Raw genomic sequence first — 18,943 nt, forward strand, 5'->3', positions numbered from 1 at the left:
ACTACAACAGGATGATACACACAACCCACACAAGGGACACAACTGGAGTGCCCAGTTCAAGTGACCAGGGAGACTGTGCAATGGGCCCCACAGGACAGCTACTACATAAGGCCACTCTACCAAGACTGGGAGACAAAGCATCTCTACCTAATACATACAATCAAACACAAGGAAGAAGCCAAAATTAGACAAAGAAATATACCTTAAATGAAAGAACAGAACAAAGCTCCAGAAAAAGAACTAAATAAAATGAAGACTGCAATCTACCAGATGCAGAGGTCAAAACACTGGTTATAAAGATGCTCAATGGTCTCAAACAAAGAAATTGGAACATAAATATGGAGATAGAAAATATAAAAAAGGACCAGCCAGAAATGAAGAATAATTTATAAGGAATCAACCATACAGTAGATGAAGCTGAGAATCAAATCACTGATTTGGAATATAAGGAAGCAAAATAACACGCAATCAGAAGAGAAAAAAGAATACAGAAAATTGAGGATAGTGTAAGCAGCCTCTGGGACAACTTCAAGCATAACAACGTTTGCATTAAGTGGTGCCAGAAGGAGAAGAGAGAGAGAAGTTGAAAACCTGTTTGAAGAAAGACAAAAAAACCTCCCTAACTTGGTGAAGGAAATAGACATACAAGTCTAGGAAGTGCAGAGTGTCCCAAACAAGATGTACTCAAAGAAGCCCACACCAAGACACATCATAATTAAAATACAAAAGGTTAAAGACAAAGACAGACTCTTAAAAGCAACAAGAGAAAGGCAGTTAGTTACCTACCAGGGAGCTCCCATAGGACCGTCAGCTGATTACTCAACAGAAACTTTGCAGGCCAGAGGATTGGAAAGAAGTATTCCAAGTCATGAAAAACAAGGACCAACAACCAAGATTACTCTACCCAGCAAAACTATCATTTAGAATCAAAGAACACATAAAGAGTTTCCCAGATAAGAAAAAGCTGAAGGAGTTCAGCACCACCAAACCAGCATTATATGAAATGTTAAAGGATCTTCCTTGAGAAAAAGAAAATAATAAAAAATATGAACAATACAATGGGAAAAATACCTATCAATAACTGAATAAAAAAACTTAGAGAACGTTATTCTAGGTGAAATAAGCCAGCCAGAGAAAGACAACTACCATATGATCTTACTTATATGTGGAATCTAAGGGACAAAATGAACTAACAAGCAAAATAGTGATAGTCTCATAGATTGCAGGATGACAGCTGTTGCCAGGGGTGAGTTGAGGAGGAGGGATTGAGCAAAACATAAAGTAGAGAGAAAATACTTAGGGACACAGATGATAGTGTGGTGATCACCCGGGGCAGGGGTATGAAAGGAGGTGGAGGAGTGGACAGTCGGGTTAAATGGTAATAAACAGAGACTTGGCTTGGGATGGTGAACACATAATATAATGTACAGATGATGTGCTGTAGAATTATGCACCTAAAACTTGTATAACTTTGTTAACGAGTATCACCCCAATAAATTCAGTAAAAAGGAAAAGGAAAAAACATGAATAATAAAATGCAATAACTACAAATCTATGAACAATTAGTTTAAATGTAAACAAATTAAACGCTCCAATCAAAAGAAATAGGGTGGCTGAATGGATAAGAAAATAAGATCCTTACATATGCTGCCTACAAGAGACTCACTACAGATTGAAAGACATACACAGACTGGAAGTGAAGGAATGGAAAGAGATATTTCATGATAATGGAAATAAACAAAGTATTGGGGTACGAATACTCATATCAGACAAAACAGAATTTCAAACAATGGCTATAATAAGAGACAAAGAAGTTCCCAGTAATTCCACTTCTGGGTATTTATCCAAAAAAATCCAAAACATTAATTCAAAAAGACATATGCATCAGTATATTCATTGCAGCATTATTTACAATAGCCAATATACAGAAGCATGTAAGTATTCATCAACACATAAACAGATAAAAAAGAAGTGGTATATACATACAATGGGATAGAACTCAGCCATAAAAAAAGGGGTGAAATCTTGCCATCTGCAATAACATGGATGGACCTAGAATGTATTATGCTAAGTGAAATGTCAGAGTAAGACAAATACTGTATGATTTCACTTACATGTAGAATCTAAAAAACAAAATAAATGATCAAACAAAACAAAAACTCCTAGATACAGAGAACATTTTCATGGTTGCCAGATGGGAGGGGGGTTTGGGGGATGGGTGAAGAGGTGAGGGGATTAAGAAGTACAAATTGGTAGTTACAGAGCAGTCATGGGGAGGTAAAGTACAGCATAGGGAATACAGACAGTAATACTGTAATAACTACGTATGGTATCAGATGGGCACTAGATTTATCAGGGTGATCACTTCATAAGTTATGTGAATGTCCACTCACTATGTTATACACCTGAAACTAGTATAATATTCTATGTCAACTATAACTGAAAAATAAGTATTAAACAAAAAAACACGTGAACACAGAAAGTTATATATTTTTTTAAAGTTATTGAACTGGGGTCCTTATGACTTTGATTAAATTTAATTTAGCTTTGAACCCTAGCTCTAGAAATCCTACCGCTCTCTCTCTCTATAACTGTCACAGATCCATCCTCTCCCCTGGATAATCAGCCATTCCCGAGGCAGCAGAAGACAATAGCCCTGGACCTAATGGTCACCAGGTCTGGACATCTGGCAGACTAAAGATAACACTGTGACCTAAGTTATGTTTCTGCTCCTGAACCCTAAGGTAGGAAGAGCCCCTTCTCCCCACCCTCTTCCCCACTACTTTTCCCTAAGACCAGACAGAGGGATGCCAGAGGAGACCTCAGAGCAGTTCTCAAGACCTGAAGAAATCATTTATCGCCCTTACCTCACCTTGGACCAATCAGCTCCCAGCATAGCCCCTGACCCCCAAGCCCACAGTGTGTGATCTTGCCCTGTATTATCCATAACCTGCACGCCACCAGGGACTCGGGTCTTCCCGGACATGAGTTTGCCTGTACTCCAGATTGACCAATATTCTAATAAACCCCATTTCTATGCTGCAAATTCCTACTCGTATATTTCTTTTGGGCCAATGTGAGCAGGCAGGTGGACTCAAATATTGGAGCCTAGTAACAGTTATAGAATCCAAATAACAAAAATTTGCATAGAACAATAAAATCATGGATGTAACTCAAGTCACCCAGGCTTCCCAGGTGACACTGAGCATGTTCTTCAATCTCACATCTGTTCCTTCACACACAGGAGGACAGGAATTCTAATTACACTTTGGGTGAAAGTGCAAGGCAAGCGAGTCAGTGTTAAGTCTGCCAGGGTTTTCACTAAATCTGCTTTTGGAAGTATTTGAAATAATTTTCCCTGTGCACGGGGTACAAATGAAATTCATGTTCCTGAAATAAGAAGCCTTATTGGAGTGCCAAGTCACAAAGAACCATTCATACATTTACCTCGCCAAGAGAAACGTAGAACTTTTTCATAAGGATAGTGTTGTCATCTTCAGTGGGGGGAGGAGGCGGAGTGGGTGGTTTCCTCAAGACCCAGGGAGAAATGTCTGTATCTACCATGATAGTCATGCCTGATCTACTCCATCTCACTTGTGAAACCAGCTTGGCTAACCTGCATTGTAGAAAGCATACAAATTTGAAAAAAGTTTCAAGTTTAGTAGAATTAAAAAAAAACACTAAAATTTTATTTTACATATTCAAGCCAATCTCCCTAACTCTGTAAGATGATTCTCTTAGGGTCTACTAAAATAATGGCTTATTCATAGAACTGCTAAGTAATTAATAAGTATTCTAATTTGTTTTATTTTTATTTTATTTAAAAATGATTGTTATAAGAAAAGGTCAGATTTCAGTTAAACGTCAGAATGTTTGGGTCCTTATGCTTTAGGAGTCAGGCCACACAGAAGATAAACTTCACTCGGCACTATGACATTCTGTCTTTTTCACGACACACTTATTTTCATTGTGTAACACCCTGTACATAAATGCCATTATCATGTAATAAGTAGATAATTTTCAAAGTAGAATGATTAAAGAAGCACAACTGTCATACATTTATTAGGTGCTGTTTCTGTGAAATCTCAGTAAAAGCTACATGACTTTTTTTAACGAATGCTGTAACATTCTTATACTATAGCAAGTAGGGTCGACACTCCAATGGATTTAAATAAACTTTATTAAGAAAGAACAAAAAAATAAATATGGGTAAAAAAATAGGCATTTTAAAAAACATGTATATTGATGGAACTACAATACCTGTATTCAAAATAGCAATCACTTTCCAGAAACGCTGGAAGCCTTTCTTTCTTGATCCACTGAATGCCTTGTTCACGACTGAGACACTAATTGGCGACACATGAGAGAAAATGAGTGTCAAGGAAAAATCGCCTTTTAGGACATTCGGGGCCTAATCACTAGAGCAATAATGACCTCCAGCTGTTATGAGGAGCCTCTACCTTCTATTTGCATAAGAGCAAGAACCCAGAGTCACAGAGTTGAGGCCACTTCTTGCCTTCTAGGGCCTCCTTAATTCTCTCAACAACCCTGCATCAACCATCATCTCCATTTTACGGATTAGCAAACTGAATCCAGAGAAGTTAGGTAACTACTGAAGTGGAGGAATGAGATAAAATTCGGTTAATCTCGGTATTTTCTTCGTTATAACATGGGTTAAAATAATCACAACCAGGAAAAGTTAACCAGAAAACTTGGTAAAGACAACTATGGTCACTGAAGGCCCTCTGTGCTTCCAATTTTAGAAAATTTTGTTAAATATTGACCTCCCCAAGCACGTTCCTACAGACGCAAAGGTAAATAAGAGTGATAAGGCCCATCCTGGAAGAGTTCACAGAGAATTCAACAGGCAATAATAGCCCAATGCTGTAAGGGCCAGTTCAGGCTTCTGTGGGAGGTCATGGGGGCTCTAAAACAGCACAGTTTTCCCCCAGAACATGCCACTCACTCTCTGACCTGAAACACGATTACCTAGGTTGAAGAGGAGGGGAGCAGGAGAGGAAACAGACATAAATTTATTATGACTAGGTCACAGGTGGAGACTGGAGAGATGGCAGGAGGAAGGCCGAAGAGGTAGGCAGGGGCCTGATTATGAACAGTCTTTTTTTTGGTCAAGTTCCTTACTTTTTTTAAAACTTTTTTTTATTGCTTACACTGTTACAGATGTTCCCATATGGCCCCCGCTTTGCCCTTCTCGCCCCAGCCCTCCCTGCCCTTCCCTCAGGCCACCACCACACTGCTGTGGGTTGTCCACGGGGTATGCACGTCTGTTCTTCGGCTAATCCCTTCACCTCTTCCATCCAGTCTCCTCACCCCCCTCCTCTCAGACAGCTGCCAGTCTGCTCCATGTGTCCATGACTCTGTTTCTATTTTATTCATCAGTTTATTTTGTTCTTTAGATTCCACATATAAGTGAGATCATATGGTATTCGTCTTTTACTGACTGGCTTATTTCACTTAGCATTTGTGGTGACAGTTTGTGAAAATACTGGTTATTGATGTGGTTTATTTTATTTTTATTTGTATTGAATTTATTGGTGTGACATTGGTTAGTAAAATTATATAGGTTTCAGGTGTACAATTCTATAATATATCATCTGTATATTGTACTGTGTGTTCACCACCCCAAGTCAAGTCTCCTTCTGATGTGGTTTGATTAAAATCTACCATCATATTTTCTATTTGTTCCATATATTCTTTGTTCCTTTTCCTTCCATTTTCTGTTTTTTTTTTAGTTTGAATATTTCTTTTATAAATCTGTTATTATTATATTATTTATTCTTCTTTCAAAAATGTTTAAATTATTACCCTAGTGTTTACAATATGTTTAGTAAATATCTTCAAAACACCTTCAAATATATCAAATAAGGTCACCTAGTAGATGTTTTAGAAATGTGTATCAAAACACATAAATCAAGCAGCTCCTTGTATACAAATATCTAATCCAGGGGTGTCAATCTCATTTTCATCGGGGGCCACATCAGCCTGGTGGTTGCCTTCAAAGGGCTGAATGTAATTCCAACTCCTGAACAGTTAAGAAGTAGTTACATTTATACAGTCCTAAAATTGTTTTGGCCCTTTGAAGGCAACCTCAAGGCTGATGTGACTCCCAGTGAAAATGAGTTTGACACCCCTGATCTAATCATTACATTGCACACCTGAAACTAATATAATGTTATGTCAATTACATTGCAATAAAAAAGAAGCTCCTAAACAGCTTTTGTTTAACAATAAAAAAACAGGTGATAAAGACCTGTATGAACTAAAGAAATTTCTATTCACTGAAGAAAGTGAATAAATCAATAAACCTCATTGTCACACCTAGTAAAAAAGTATTTGAATTGACAATTTATATATTGTTATATAGTTCAGAATCAATTTCCTTTTTAACTTCAAAACATTGCTGTAATATAGTTGTTATTACTACTACTTTCATTTTTGGTATTTAAAAGACATATATAGTTTAAATAAATGCTATTATTATTGCACTTAATTGCATGGAGGTAAACAAGAAGGAGAAATATGTAAAAGAAGAATGGAACTTTCAGGCTGGAGAAGAGCTTTGTCTCAAGTGTTTGACATATGTTACCCTAGTTCTATTGGACATTTTAAATCAATAAAAAATGGTGCTGTTAAACATTCATTATCATTTTCATTTGATCCACAAAACCAACCTAAGTAGTAGGTAGTATAGCCATCATTTGACACCTTTTGACAATGACAATGAGGTTCATCGAAATGACGTGTTCAAGAACACGCAGCTAGTCAGCTGAGAGCCAATATGAGAATCCAGGTTTTTGGGTTTTGTTCTTGTTTTTTCCCCTCATGCTAAGAAGACAAAATCCAGAGCTGAGAGTAAAATTTAAAGCCAGACATGCCAGAGCCACACATCATCACTTGATGTGTAAATATTCAAGGTAAAGTACACAAACATCCTCATATCAATAATCAAATATCAACAAAACTAGTAGACTGACATGGCCATATAATATGAGTAAGATGATACAACAGCTAATACTATGTGTAAGTACAATAACATTTAATAAATACATTTAAATCTCATAAAGGGGAGCCCACGGAAGCTCATGTTAAGCTCAACTATGCTTTATCTATCTAGAAAGATATAAACTCCAATGTACGTTCTCACCATAATATTGTAGTTGACATTAAGGGTCTCATCTTCATAGGGCACATTCACTTGAAATGGCTGAACATCATTCTTCCCTTTCCTTACAACATCATAGATGGGATTGCGAGGTTGCTGGCTTTGCAGAATTTTTTTCAGTTGCTTCTCCAGAAGTTGTGGGGCATTGTTAATGACTTCAAAAACTCCATAATCTGCGTTAAATCTAATTGCCTCTGAAAAGGTCTGCAAAATAAGTTGTGGAATTATGTCTTTAAATTTTTCAAAACCAGAAACTCACTGTCTCCAAGACTTAATACTTACATACACAGTTTTGTTTTCAATCATTACCTCTTTCCTTTAGGAGCTTGGAAATCTACTCACTACAGGTAAAGGAACCCACTGAATCCTTCCTTCCCAATGTGTCAGGGTATATTAGGGTATATTACAACAGAAATTTCCTTTGCATAAACATCTTACCTCTATTGCTTCTCAGCCTTTCAATAAAGATCGAGTGTAGTATCTGCTATCAGTTTACACATCTTACCTCTGTGCTTTTTTGGAACTGGAAAGAAATACACACCTCGTCTCTAGGAAGCAATGTTATTCTCTTAGAAAGGAGGTGAATCACTGGGGAAGAATGAGTAAAAGTAGAAGAAATAACCCTCCTGTTATCTTTTTCATCCCAGGAGCCATGAAAGCTAAAGTCTCCCTTGTCCAAAAGTGTCCAAAAGGAGAAAATGAAGTACAGCATGTTCTTCATTTAAGACTATTTCAACACCATTCCTTTCACTCTGACAAAAAAAAGAAGAGTGAAAGATAACATTTCCGAGCTTTTCTCAGTAATTACTAAATGCTGCCAACTTTTTATTTATGTTTTATGAATTTACTGGGGTGACAATTGTTAATAAAATTATACAGGTTTTAGGTGTACAATTCTACAAGACATCATCTGTATATTGTACTGTGTGTTTACCACCCCAAGTCGAATCTCCTTTCATCACCATATTTATTCCCCTCTTTCCCTACTTCTACCTCCCCCCACCCCCTCTTTCCCTCTGGTAATCATACTGTTGTCTGTGTCCATGAGACCTCCTCTTTTTTCTCTCTGCTGACTGCTAACTTTTCTTTAATGTCAGTCAGTTAATATACAACAGTCAGGAGTCTGGAGTTTGCCAGCTTGCCAGTAAGTCGCACTGTGACTCTCGGTGAACCACTGAACATGCTTGGGGCCTCCACTCCCATAACAAGCACAGGGTAAACCGGCTGTGTCTTTTCCAGTTTGTCCTCCAAACCTAGAATCAGGTCCCTTTTTTGGAACACTGATTTATTTTAGGGTCCCTTCAGGGAATTGCCTACTCATGTATATTAATTTACATATTTTTAGCCAGGTAGTAAAAGACCCTAAAGCCTTCCCCTTGGATTGATCACCATCCTAGGGGAGAAAGCACTTCTTTCAAGTTTTACTAAGAGATTGCTAGACATACTATGTATAGTTAAAATCTAATAAATGGCAGGATATTGTAAAATTGGAGTTAGAAATATATATATATATGTGTGTAAATACCCATATATTGTGTGTGTATAGATATATATATTTTACTTATTCATTTTAATGTCAGATGATATTACATCCCTGAAGTCTCATTGGTTCTCCTTCTACAGAATTTAGAGTATGTGGACAATAGAGTTCAATATGAATGTCAGGCCACAGTTCAAAGGGCCTCAAAACTAAGAATTCCCCTCAAATGACAAGTGTGGCTCAATGGATAAGTAACAATAGTTAGCAGTAAATTCTGAATAAGGTTTCTTGAATAAATATATTTCATTGGCTGCCCACTGCATCTGTCTTTCAAACATGAGATTCAAACAGGCACCACTTACCTAAAAGTCAAATATTCTTTCTCTCTGAATTAAAAAATCCCTAGACTAAAACAGATAAATGAGTCTGTTGGTATCAGAGGCCAGGTTCCTCTGGTTGAAGAAAGGAAGAGAACTAAGTTTGGCAGAGGGTGGACATCAAATATTAACCTGGGGGGTGGGCAGTGGTGGACAGAGTAGTATAATGGAAAGAGCATCTGGAAAAGATTTCTTCTAGTTCTGAGTATCCGTGGAACAAAAGAACAAGCTTGATCTTTATTTATTGTTTTCCTTTCTTTTTTCTGCCTCCTACCCTCACACCTGGCAGCCAGAGGAACACAAAGCTGTGATAATCCAAAGCAAAGAATGCCAATTAGTCCTATGGACAAATAAAATATTTCCTGTTAATCAAGTAAAAAATGCTCGAGTTAAAAAAGAAAACTGTGACACTCTGAGACCCTCAGTAGCCAATTTTAGGATCAAGGTCATGGAAACAAGTCTGTCTGGTCCCAAAGAAAGCACGTTTCCCCTTCTTTACTATATTGCATCACAAATGATAAAACTAGCAACTAGCATATACTGACCATCTCCTCCATGCCAGGACTGTGCTAAGCATAACCCCATGAAGTTAGTGGAGCTGGGACTCAAAAACCAAGGTGTTTCGATCCCAAAGCCTGTGTTCTGGTTTTACCAGTAAAGGCACAGAGGCATGGAGCAGCATGGTGTATGTGGGTAATTTCAAGCAGTTCAGTGCCATCGGAATAGAACTAGAACAGTTTATAGGTGGCAGAGTTTAAGAAACAGAGAAGACTGGACATAGATGAAGAAAACAGGACCAGATCATGGAAGGCTTTGCATGTCATTTATGGAGTAGTCACTTAGACTGATTTGTGTTTTAGGAAGGCTCTCCTAGTAGCAGTCTGGAGTTTTGCTTGCCAGCTCCTGAGCTGGTGAGACAGACTGCTCCCATGCCCCATGCAGAGCCATCACCAGGCTCTGGGGAAGCCAGCTGTGCCCTCAGAGCTACAGCTACTGTGACCAGGTTTAGTGCGGTAGTTATTAACTCTCTGGATGGGTCACTGTCCTCTTCACACATAGGGGCCAAGGCAGGTGTTAAGTCAGATAGTTAGCAATTGCTTTTATTTTCAACTTACAAAGCAAAACTGCAACTTCCAGTCAAGATGGCACCATAGGTAAATGTAGCTTGCCTCAGGAGCGAGGAGTCCCAGCCCCACACCAGGACCCACAGACCAGGGTTCCAGTGCCCAAAAGATAAGTCCCCACAACTTCCGGCTGCAAAAACCAGTGGGTATTGAGTTGGTGGAAGAAACCTCTACAGTCCCAAGTAGTTCCTCTTAGAGAATCCATACACGGGCTTACTCAGACTCACTCCCTCTGAGCTCTAGCACTGGGATAGCAACTCAAAGGCACCAGCAGCATACAGGGAGAAACTGAAGTTCCTGGCATAAGGCAAGAGCTGGGAGACAGCTGTCTCCTAGACAGGAAGGTGGGCAGAGGCCATTGTCCCTTTTCTGAACCCTCCCCTCACAGAGCCACAGAGCTGGCAGGCGGGTGCCATATCTGAGACTCCATCAACCTGGCTAACACTGTTTGCCCCCACACTGGTGATTCCCTGAGGCTCCATCCCACCCAATTTACAGCTGTTAACAATGGTTTTTCTGTATGAATGGCTGGTCTCACAGCTTCCTAAACCCTTTCAAAGCAGCAACAGCCTGGCCTCAGTGAGCCTCCAGCCCCCTTACCTCTAGCTAAGTGGCCTGAGGTATAGCACTAGCAGCAGCCAGCCTAGATTCACAGCTTGGCTTCACCTGGGAATCTCCAAACCCAGCACAAGCAGCAGCCATCTCAGATTGCTTTATAGCTTAGGCAGGGTGGCTCTGGGCAAAACACAGGTGGGGGCTGACCTTGGCCTGGAGGTGAGGAAATCTTTCCACAAAGATCACAGTAATCCTAGAATATTATATCTAGTTTAGTTATTGTACTTTAAAAGGGATTTGGCTAAGGTAGAATCTGTCTAGAAAAGGATGCACAAAATGATTAAATGGAAGAAATGTTGGGTAAATTACTTCACTTTTCTGAGATTTCTCATATAAAGGATTTTAACAAAATAAACCCATGATGCCTTTTATGTTTGACACCCAATCAGCCCGTGATTGTCTCCCCAGGGAAAAAAAATCTCTTCTGGTCCCTAATAAGACTGCCCAATTCCACTGTTCCTTTGTTAGTTCATTAATTTCTTCAATAAGTATGTACTGAATCCTTATTCAATGAGAAATTGTGACAGATGATGATGTATTGCTACATTTAGTGAGCCAATCCAGATCGTCCTCCATAAAGCCCCAACTCAAATGTATGAGGCATGGATCGGGCCTCAAAGTATGCTAATCTAACAGAAGAAAGACATGTGATTCACAGAGACAGTAAACACTCACCCAGAAGGGAAATGGACTCTGCAGCCAGCACATTAAGTGAAAGCATATTCAGTAAAAAGTACCCCTTGGAAACAGCCATAAAGTACAACATTGTCCTATCTTTCAAGAGGTTGACCACAGTTTTTCCATTGGTATTGTAATGGGTCACTGATTCTTCAGTTAGGGACCCATAAAATGTTGGCTCCTGCTTAAAGCTCACATTATACTCATGTTATACAAAAATAAGCATTTTTTAATCCTAGAATCACCCTCCACATAAGATAGCTGCACTGTGAGAGGCACGAAGGATGAGACCCACCGAGGGAATGGCAGACTCTGGTCTTCCACCTCACACCTTCCCCAGGAATGCATGGATCGGTATATTTGTGTACACAGGTTGCTACAACAGACAAAATCATCTTCACCCTTTACACCACCCCCGTTCCGCTTCTTCTGCAGAGCACAGATAATTCATTTTGAGAGGTAATGCATGTATATTGCCACTCCACCTTAACACATAACAGCCTCAGTAGAAGTGTGCACAAAGTGGAGTGATGACACAGAAGGATTCATTAACTATCTTCTGGAAATAAGGAGTTTATAAGAGGAAGTTGGGTCTTGAAGAATGGACAGGCATTCTCATCTGGTAGATAAGGGAGAGAGGGGAATTCAGCCCAAGAAATAGCAAATGCATCAAGACAGGAGGGCACAAAAGTATAGAGCACCTTCGATGAACTACAAGCAGTCTGACATTGCTGGAGCTTCATATCCAAGGAGAGAATAACAGAACACAAGCCTGGAGAGAAAGGTAGGGGACACGTTCATCAAGGACTTTTTGTTATGTTCTGTAATTCTCTGCTTACTCTCTCAAATCAGCGGTTCTTGGAGTGCGGCACCTGGACCAGCAGCATCAGTAGCATCTGGAAACCTGGAGAAATGCGAATTCTCGGGTCTCTCCCTATGGGAAAAACTCTGGGGGTGGGACCTAATGTTCTGTGTTTAACAAGCCCTTAGGAATTCTGATGCACGCTCAAGTTTGAGAATCATTGCTTTAGAATGATGGGGAGCACTGAAGAGTTTTTAGCTGGGGATAGATGCAATCCAGGTTAAGACAAACGCCAAAGCCTCCACTGCATCTGTCACTTCGTGCTGCCCTCATGTGCATTCATGTATGGGGAGGGGTGGCCATCTAAATCTTAGATGAGAAAGACACGAGGAGAAAGACCCTGGTCTTTCATTATTACGAAAAATCCTGTTGCTGCTTAAAAAGAATCTCTCTCACACATTTAGTTCTTTGTTTTCACCATTTCTAAGTTTATCTACAAAACTCCCCAAATTAGTTTAGTATGTGACAATAAATGACACGTAATGCGGGGGAGGTAGAAATGAATGACGTAAGAAGTCTGTGCAGGCTAATTCACAGAACACTCAGCTTTTAATCATGTAACAGGAAAAATGTTCAGTTGGAGCCCCAAAGCCAACCCTCCACGAGCTTTTTCAGACAGCTCTTTCCCTTACTTACTTTTCTTATTTCAAGGGTATCATTTTCTCAATGTTCCAAAACGAATTGACCTGAAGGTGCTGAAAGCTAACTTTGTAGTACCAGTCATCCGTGTGCGAAAAATATTTTCACAGAAAAAGCAAGTGCAAGGAAATATTTTTTACCACAATAAATTGCTGGTTCCACATTTCTTTGAAAAGAGGAGGGGAAAAAACCCTGTGAATAATTAGTGACGTGCTTCAAGTGCCAGCCCAGCACCACTGAAACTTACAGGGTGCCAAATTATTTAGCTGAACAGTATTTAAATTAAAAACTAATGACTGGGTTAATTTAATGCATGTTCATCTCTGGTCCAACTCTGTTCTCTACTAATTGAGCTCCAAAATCTATGTTTTAAACATGCATCCTAGTCAGTGAATAAGAAACATCTGAACACTTGAATATAGTAAGTCAGTTACTAATAATGACTTCTTTTAATCTAAATTTTATTGTTATTTTAGATGTCTAACCATAAACTATTTACTGGACCATTCACCAACGGGATGAAAGGAATAATGTGCCACATAAAATGCACAGAAAATACAGAAAATACCCTTAGTTAATAAAATGAGCCACATAAGCTAATTTGAGTGTTTCATGCTTGAGCTATAAGGCTTATCGCCCATAGGTATATACCTAGAGCTCCATCAACACCCTTAAAGACCAGTCTCTGAGTATTCGCATCGTGGTGGGCGATGACCCATGCTCTTCATCCCCTTTTACCCCACTCCTTCTCCGAATTCACAACCCTTCTCTCTCTCTTACCCCTTACTGAACAATCCATCTAACATAGAACTCCTTCATAAAGCTGCAAGAAATTATAATAGTTTACAGATTTTTAAAAAAAGTGTGGAGAATCCATCCAAAAAAAGAAGTTATGGTAAAATTCCAAAGGCACATAGCTAAGCACGGTCTGGCAAACACATGACATACCTATCCTTGCGAGGAGGGCACAGAACAGGCCACCCTTCAGCTTCTGCAAACCATAAATGTCACAAACATTCTGAACCACCCACAGAGGACCAACCTAAATCTGTATGTGGGCTCCTCTACTCAAGCCCACAACAGTCACTGAGCATAAAACACACAAAATAAAACCAAAGGGGAAAAAAATGTTTTCACACTATAGCACAGAAGAAAACTTAATAAGCAAACACTTGTCCATAAAGAGTTGACAGCAAGAAACCTCCCAGACACCACATGAAAACAATAGCTGAATGTGAACCTGGCACCAGAACAAACGGACTGAAGTTATGAAAGCTGGGATTTGGAAAGTGTCATAATTATTTATAATAGCAGCAACTGTCCTGGATTCCCCTCATCAAAAAATAACACGGAGGCAGGCTACCAGCCATCAATTGCTGGGTCTTACAGTGTGTCCCAAGGGTGTAATGTTGTAATGGAAAGAAATAGTGTAGGAGCCAGAAAGCCTGATTTCTAGGCCCATTTATGCCACAAACCAGTTATGGGACCTTGGGCATGTCACTACAGAAGTATCAGAAATGTAGACGACCCAAGGCCCTTTCGGATTGAGCATGTTAGAGTATGTATCTACATTCTCAGACTTAGACTGTGGAGGGTTTGCGGGGGAGGGTGTTGGAGGTGGGGAGGCAGAAGAACAGAACAGTAGAAGGCTTATGCATTTATTTCAGGCATCTTCCATGGAAGATGGAGAAATGAAAACATAATCATCCTTAAGAAGCTTTGGGAGATTTGGAAAAAAAGGGACCTATCCCTGGTCCCAGGATATTTACAATGTATTTCCTGAGATAAAATAAAGAGAAGGAATTAATCACATTTTCTTTTGTTGGAAAAGTCTAATCTTCCACCCAATACCAATATGCCGCATGAAATATTCCCCAAAATGGTTTCCTAACCTCCACCTGACACTCTCCAATCACAGGGAGTTTGCTGCTTCACAAGCCAACCCATCCTACTGCTGTGACACAAACGTTAAACGTCTTTCTTCTAGTGGGTAAAAATCAATGTCCTTATAAATGCCGGTGGCCCTGGTTCTGCCCTCCAGCTTCATAGAATATGTTAACTCCTCTTCCTCAATCTCATCTTCATATTTTTGGGGAGAGCTGCCCCATTCCAATTCCTCTACCCAGTCTTCAGCCAGGTTCAGTGCTCACACTTCTTCCAACCCTTCCTCGCCGGACGTGGTTTCCAGAGCATTCATCAGCCGAGTCTCCCCGAGTCCCGTTTGGCAGAGCACGCTTAATATATGGCACCAAGAATGGAACACGATATTCCAAATGTCATCTGACAGTTATATCCAACTCAAAAAAACATTTATTTGAGTGCCGTCTGTGCTCCAGACTAATGTTTTTCTTGATCTTAACTATACTTTTATTAATGCATCCTAAAAACACATTAGCTTTGTTTGTTTTAACCCATTTCAGATGACCGTGATAAAAATGGGACCAGATTCTGTTACCCAAACTATTAGTTTACTCCTCTGCTGCCAGTTCTGTAGTCATTACAGTAGGGCAAGTTTGTGAGCCACATGGCTCTGGGTGGACACTGTCATTTACTAACTCAGCGACCTAAAACTGGAAAACACTGCTTCACATGCAATATTTCATTCGAGTCTCTGTTGAAAACAATTTTTAGAACTCAAAGCCAATGACAGATTTGGGTGGCACAGAAGATGATCGTCTAGATTAATGATGGTCCGCCAATCTAATTAAAGAGTGACTGTCACTTACGTTTTAGGAATAGAGGACGAGACGGTCTAGAACAAGGTGTCCGACCCAAGGCCCAAGGGCCACATGCAGCCCAGGATGGCTATGAACGCAGTCCAACACAAAATCGTAAATTTACTTAAATATGTTTCACTTGCTCATCCCTTGTGGCTAGTGTTTGTGTATTTAATGTGTGGCCCAAGGCAAGTCTTCTTCCAGTGTGTCCTAGGGACACCAAAAGTTTGGACACCTCTGTTAGATAGTGAAAGAAGGAGAAGCACTAACTGTGGGCCAGGCACTTCATCAATATTACCTCATCTCATAACAAAATGTAAGATAGTTATATTGTTTTCATAGAGAAAGAAATCAAAAAAACTAAATAATTAAGGAATGTGACTAAGATCACAACAGACACAAGTGGAAGAGCTGGGCTCACAGCATGTAAACCGTGAGAAACTGACATCAGTCCGAAATAGAATTTTTCCTTTTTAACATTTCACAAAAAGATTTTTGCGGTGGAAGAAACAGAATGCAAGAAGTCCAGAGGAAAGACTACAGAATCTGGAGGAGCAAACTTATGACAATGCTGTGACTCTGCTGGGCTTTTTATATCACACAATCAGACAACGGAAGTTGAAGAGGCAGACCAGACCAGAACCCCGGAGGTCTCCTGTGACACTGCCCAGGCCCGTGGCTGGGAAGGGAGAGGGCAGCTTGGTGTCTCCGCCTAACCCTCACAGTGGTCTCAGGGACCTAACTATGCCAAAAGGAGGTGGAAGAACAAATTCTTCTGGGAAAAAGACTTCATGCAATGAACCAACCTGCGTGCGTAGATACATACACACATCTAGCAAAAACTGACCCAGGTAAGAAAGTACATGTAGTGCTTTCCCTCCAAAAGGCATTTTCAGTGGTTAAGTTTTAAGAGATTTCACATTTTATGGCCCACTACTTTTAAAATTACTTGTGACTTTTTATACTCCAAATTTTGCCTTGTAAATATTTTAATGAAAAAGGTTTTTGTGTTTTCATAACAATAATGGAAGCCTTTTCTTTCTTTTATCTGATATTTCTGATTAACTATACACACAATATGTTTTTATATACCCACCCCCATTTCACTTCCCCAAATGCTTCAATACTTACCCTGTCAATCGCTGCTAAGTCTGAAAATCAACTATTCAGCATCTTCCAATGTGTTATTTACTATTGATATAAAACTCTAGTTGCCCTAACCACAAATTATACTTTACTATCTGTCCAAGAGGAGGACAATAATTGCCTAGGGGCAAGAAATGTAGTTTCTTATAGTGTTTTGGGATTCTATCCTTGTCTCCTCCGTTCAAACCCTAAGACAGTGCCAAATATAACTATCAGATTTTGTACAGAACACTTTTGAAAAATTCTAGCTTTCTTCAATAAAAATAATTCCTAAATATGATTCAAACCCAAATTATTAACTATAAAAAATATAAACCTTATCAAAATGCTTTAATATTTTTAAAAATATTACTCCTGATAAATGTCTTACAAGATAACCCAGGGATTACAACACTTTGCTTTGATAACGTAGTCAATAGAATATAACAACACACTCACTGGAAGACTTAGAAATTCATTAAAGTACTCCACGAGGAAATTATCTGTTGCCAAAGAATTCTCCTGCAAAAAACATAAAAACACCATATTATGCTTATGCTGTTTTCAAACATGCCAATACTATTCTCTAATTCTACTACCAAAAGATTATATATAGATCATCAACTCTTTTTCAGTCAGTCAACACTGAATCCTCACTATAAGCAGAGAGCAGTGCTACAATCTCTGGAAGGAAAAAATTAGAAAATCGAGTGGAGCATACCCTTAAAAGACTGGCCCCTGCACTTAGCTGGAAAACAATGTGTGAAAAACACAGCACACTTCAAAATGAAACATCAACCAGTAAAAAATGCTATACATGGTAAATTTCCCACAGACTTATTAAAATATATATTTAATAAAAGTAAAGGCAGAGCAATAAAGACAGAACCAGTGATTGGGGTTAAAATGAAATTCAGAATGTAAATTTCTTAAATTGCCTAGTGAAAATGATCAACTAAATGAAGCAAATATTCCACAGATTCCCCCTCAGAAATGGACAGTGGATTGAGCTCAGGCTACGAACCAAAGCACCGCAGGTTCAATTCCTAGTCAGGCTACATGCCTGGGTTGCAGGGCATGGCCCCCAACAACCACACATTGATGTTTCTCTCTCTCTCTCTTTCTCCCTCCCTTCCCTCTCTAAAAATAAATAAATAAATCTTAAAAAAAAAAAAAGAAAAAAGAAGAAACAGACACAGATCTAGTAATCTGGGCCCTGCTTAACTTCTGCATGAAGAAACTCCGACAGTGCACACATTCAAAGAATAAAGATTGTGTACATTTTTTCCATAACTATTTCATCCCCCAACCCGGTCATATTTAAAGAGGGCAAAATTGGAGAGCTCCTGCCAAGAACAAATGCTCTCTTCCAAATAAAACACCTTATTTTATTAGTAATTGTTTCCATTGTGTCAAAAGCACAACATGGCATACTGTGTTGTATAGTACATGTGTTTATTTTGTTATTCATAATTATATTTCAATTTCACAAATCCAACATGAAAGTTGACAATATGACACAATGCTATTATTTCCATATGGCTGCTTATTTTCTTTTTGTACCGGCCAAGTTTTTAAAACTGCGTTGAAGTACAGTGTAAACGTATAAGGAAGACACTATAGTAATATTAACACCTACTTTGGAAAGTCGATTTCCAGGATAATTTCTTCCAATGATTGTAGTGTCGAGATAGAGTAACAATCACTTACAGGATTTATACCAAGGAACTTACTAAAAATCTGAATGGATTAAAATAACGACAACAAACTTAGGATCTCATAAACCTCCCACCTTCGGAGTGGTGCCTTACCAACACATTCTCCAAGTTCTGACTGGCAGAGATCTACCAGAGCAGGACAAGGCAGATGACATTTGGTGGCAGCTGGGAGGCTAATAACCTTTCAAATTTTACCTTTCCAAGTTCCTTTAATTTTTTGGACTTTATTTAGTGAACTACGTAGTTTCTGCTAACTCTTAGGAGAAATTGATTGGATGCAATAAATATTTTTGGATCTCTTAGGTAGCACTGTGCTACCACGAGGGTGGCCAAGTTCTGTGCTGCTGGGCTCACAACCAAAAATCCACAGATGGGAAGGGTGAGCACTTTTCATTTATAATAGCAGTGGATTAGTTAGCTATAAA

General features: G+C 39.2%; 1 protein-coding gene across 6 annotated transcripts in view; it reads right to left on the minus strand.

The window, feature by feature from the left end:
* The window catches only part of RGS22 (regulator of G protein signaling 22), a 120,074-nt gene that overhangs the window by 91,581 nt on the left and 9,550 nt on the right, over nt 1-18,943 (minus strand). For all 6 annotated transcript variants that reach the window (XR_004904395.1, XR_004904394.1, XM_036031301.1 and 3 more), the window contains exons 3-6: nt 17,260-17,322; nt 7,166-7,387; nt 4,261-4,346; nt 3,448-3,616 (exon numbers count right to left, since the gene is read on the minus strand). Coding sequence is in view for 4 of the 6 variants with exons in the window: in XM_036031301.1 (XP_035887194.1) it covers nt 3,448-3,616; nt 4,261-4,346; nt 7,166-7,387; nt 17,260-17,322 (540 nt within the window). In the remaining 2 variants the exon portion in view is untranslated. The remainder of the gene's footprint in view (nt 1-3,447; nt 3,617-4,260; nt 4,347-7,165; nt 7,388-17,259; nt 17,323-18,943) is intronic.

This window comes from Phyllostomus discolor, chromosome 7, assembly GCF_004126475.2.
Source record: "Phyllostomus discolor isolate MPI-MPIP mPhyDis1 chromosome 7, mPhyDis1.pri.v3, whole genome shotgun sequence".
NCBI classification, from domain to species: Eukaryota; Metazoa; Chordata; class Mammalia; order Chiroptera; family Phyllostomidae; genus Phyllostomus; species Phyllostomus discolor.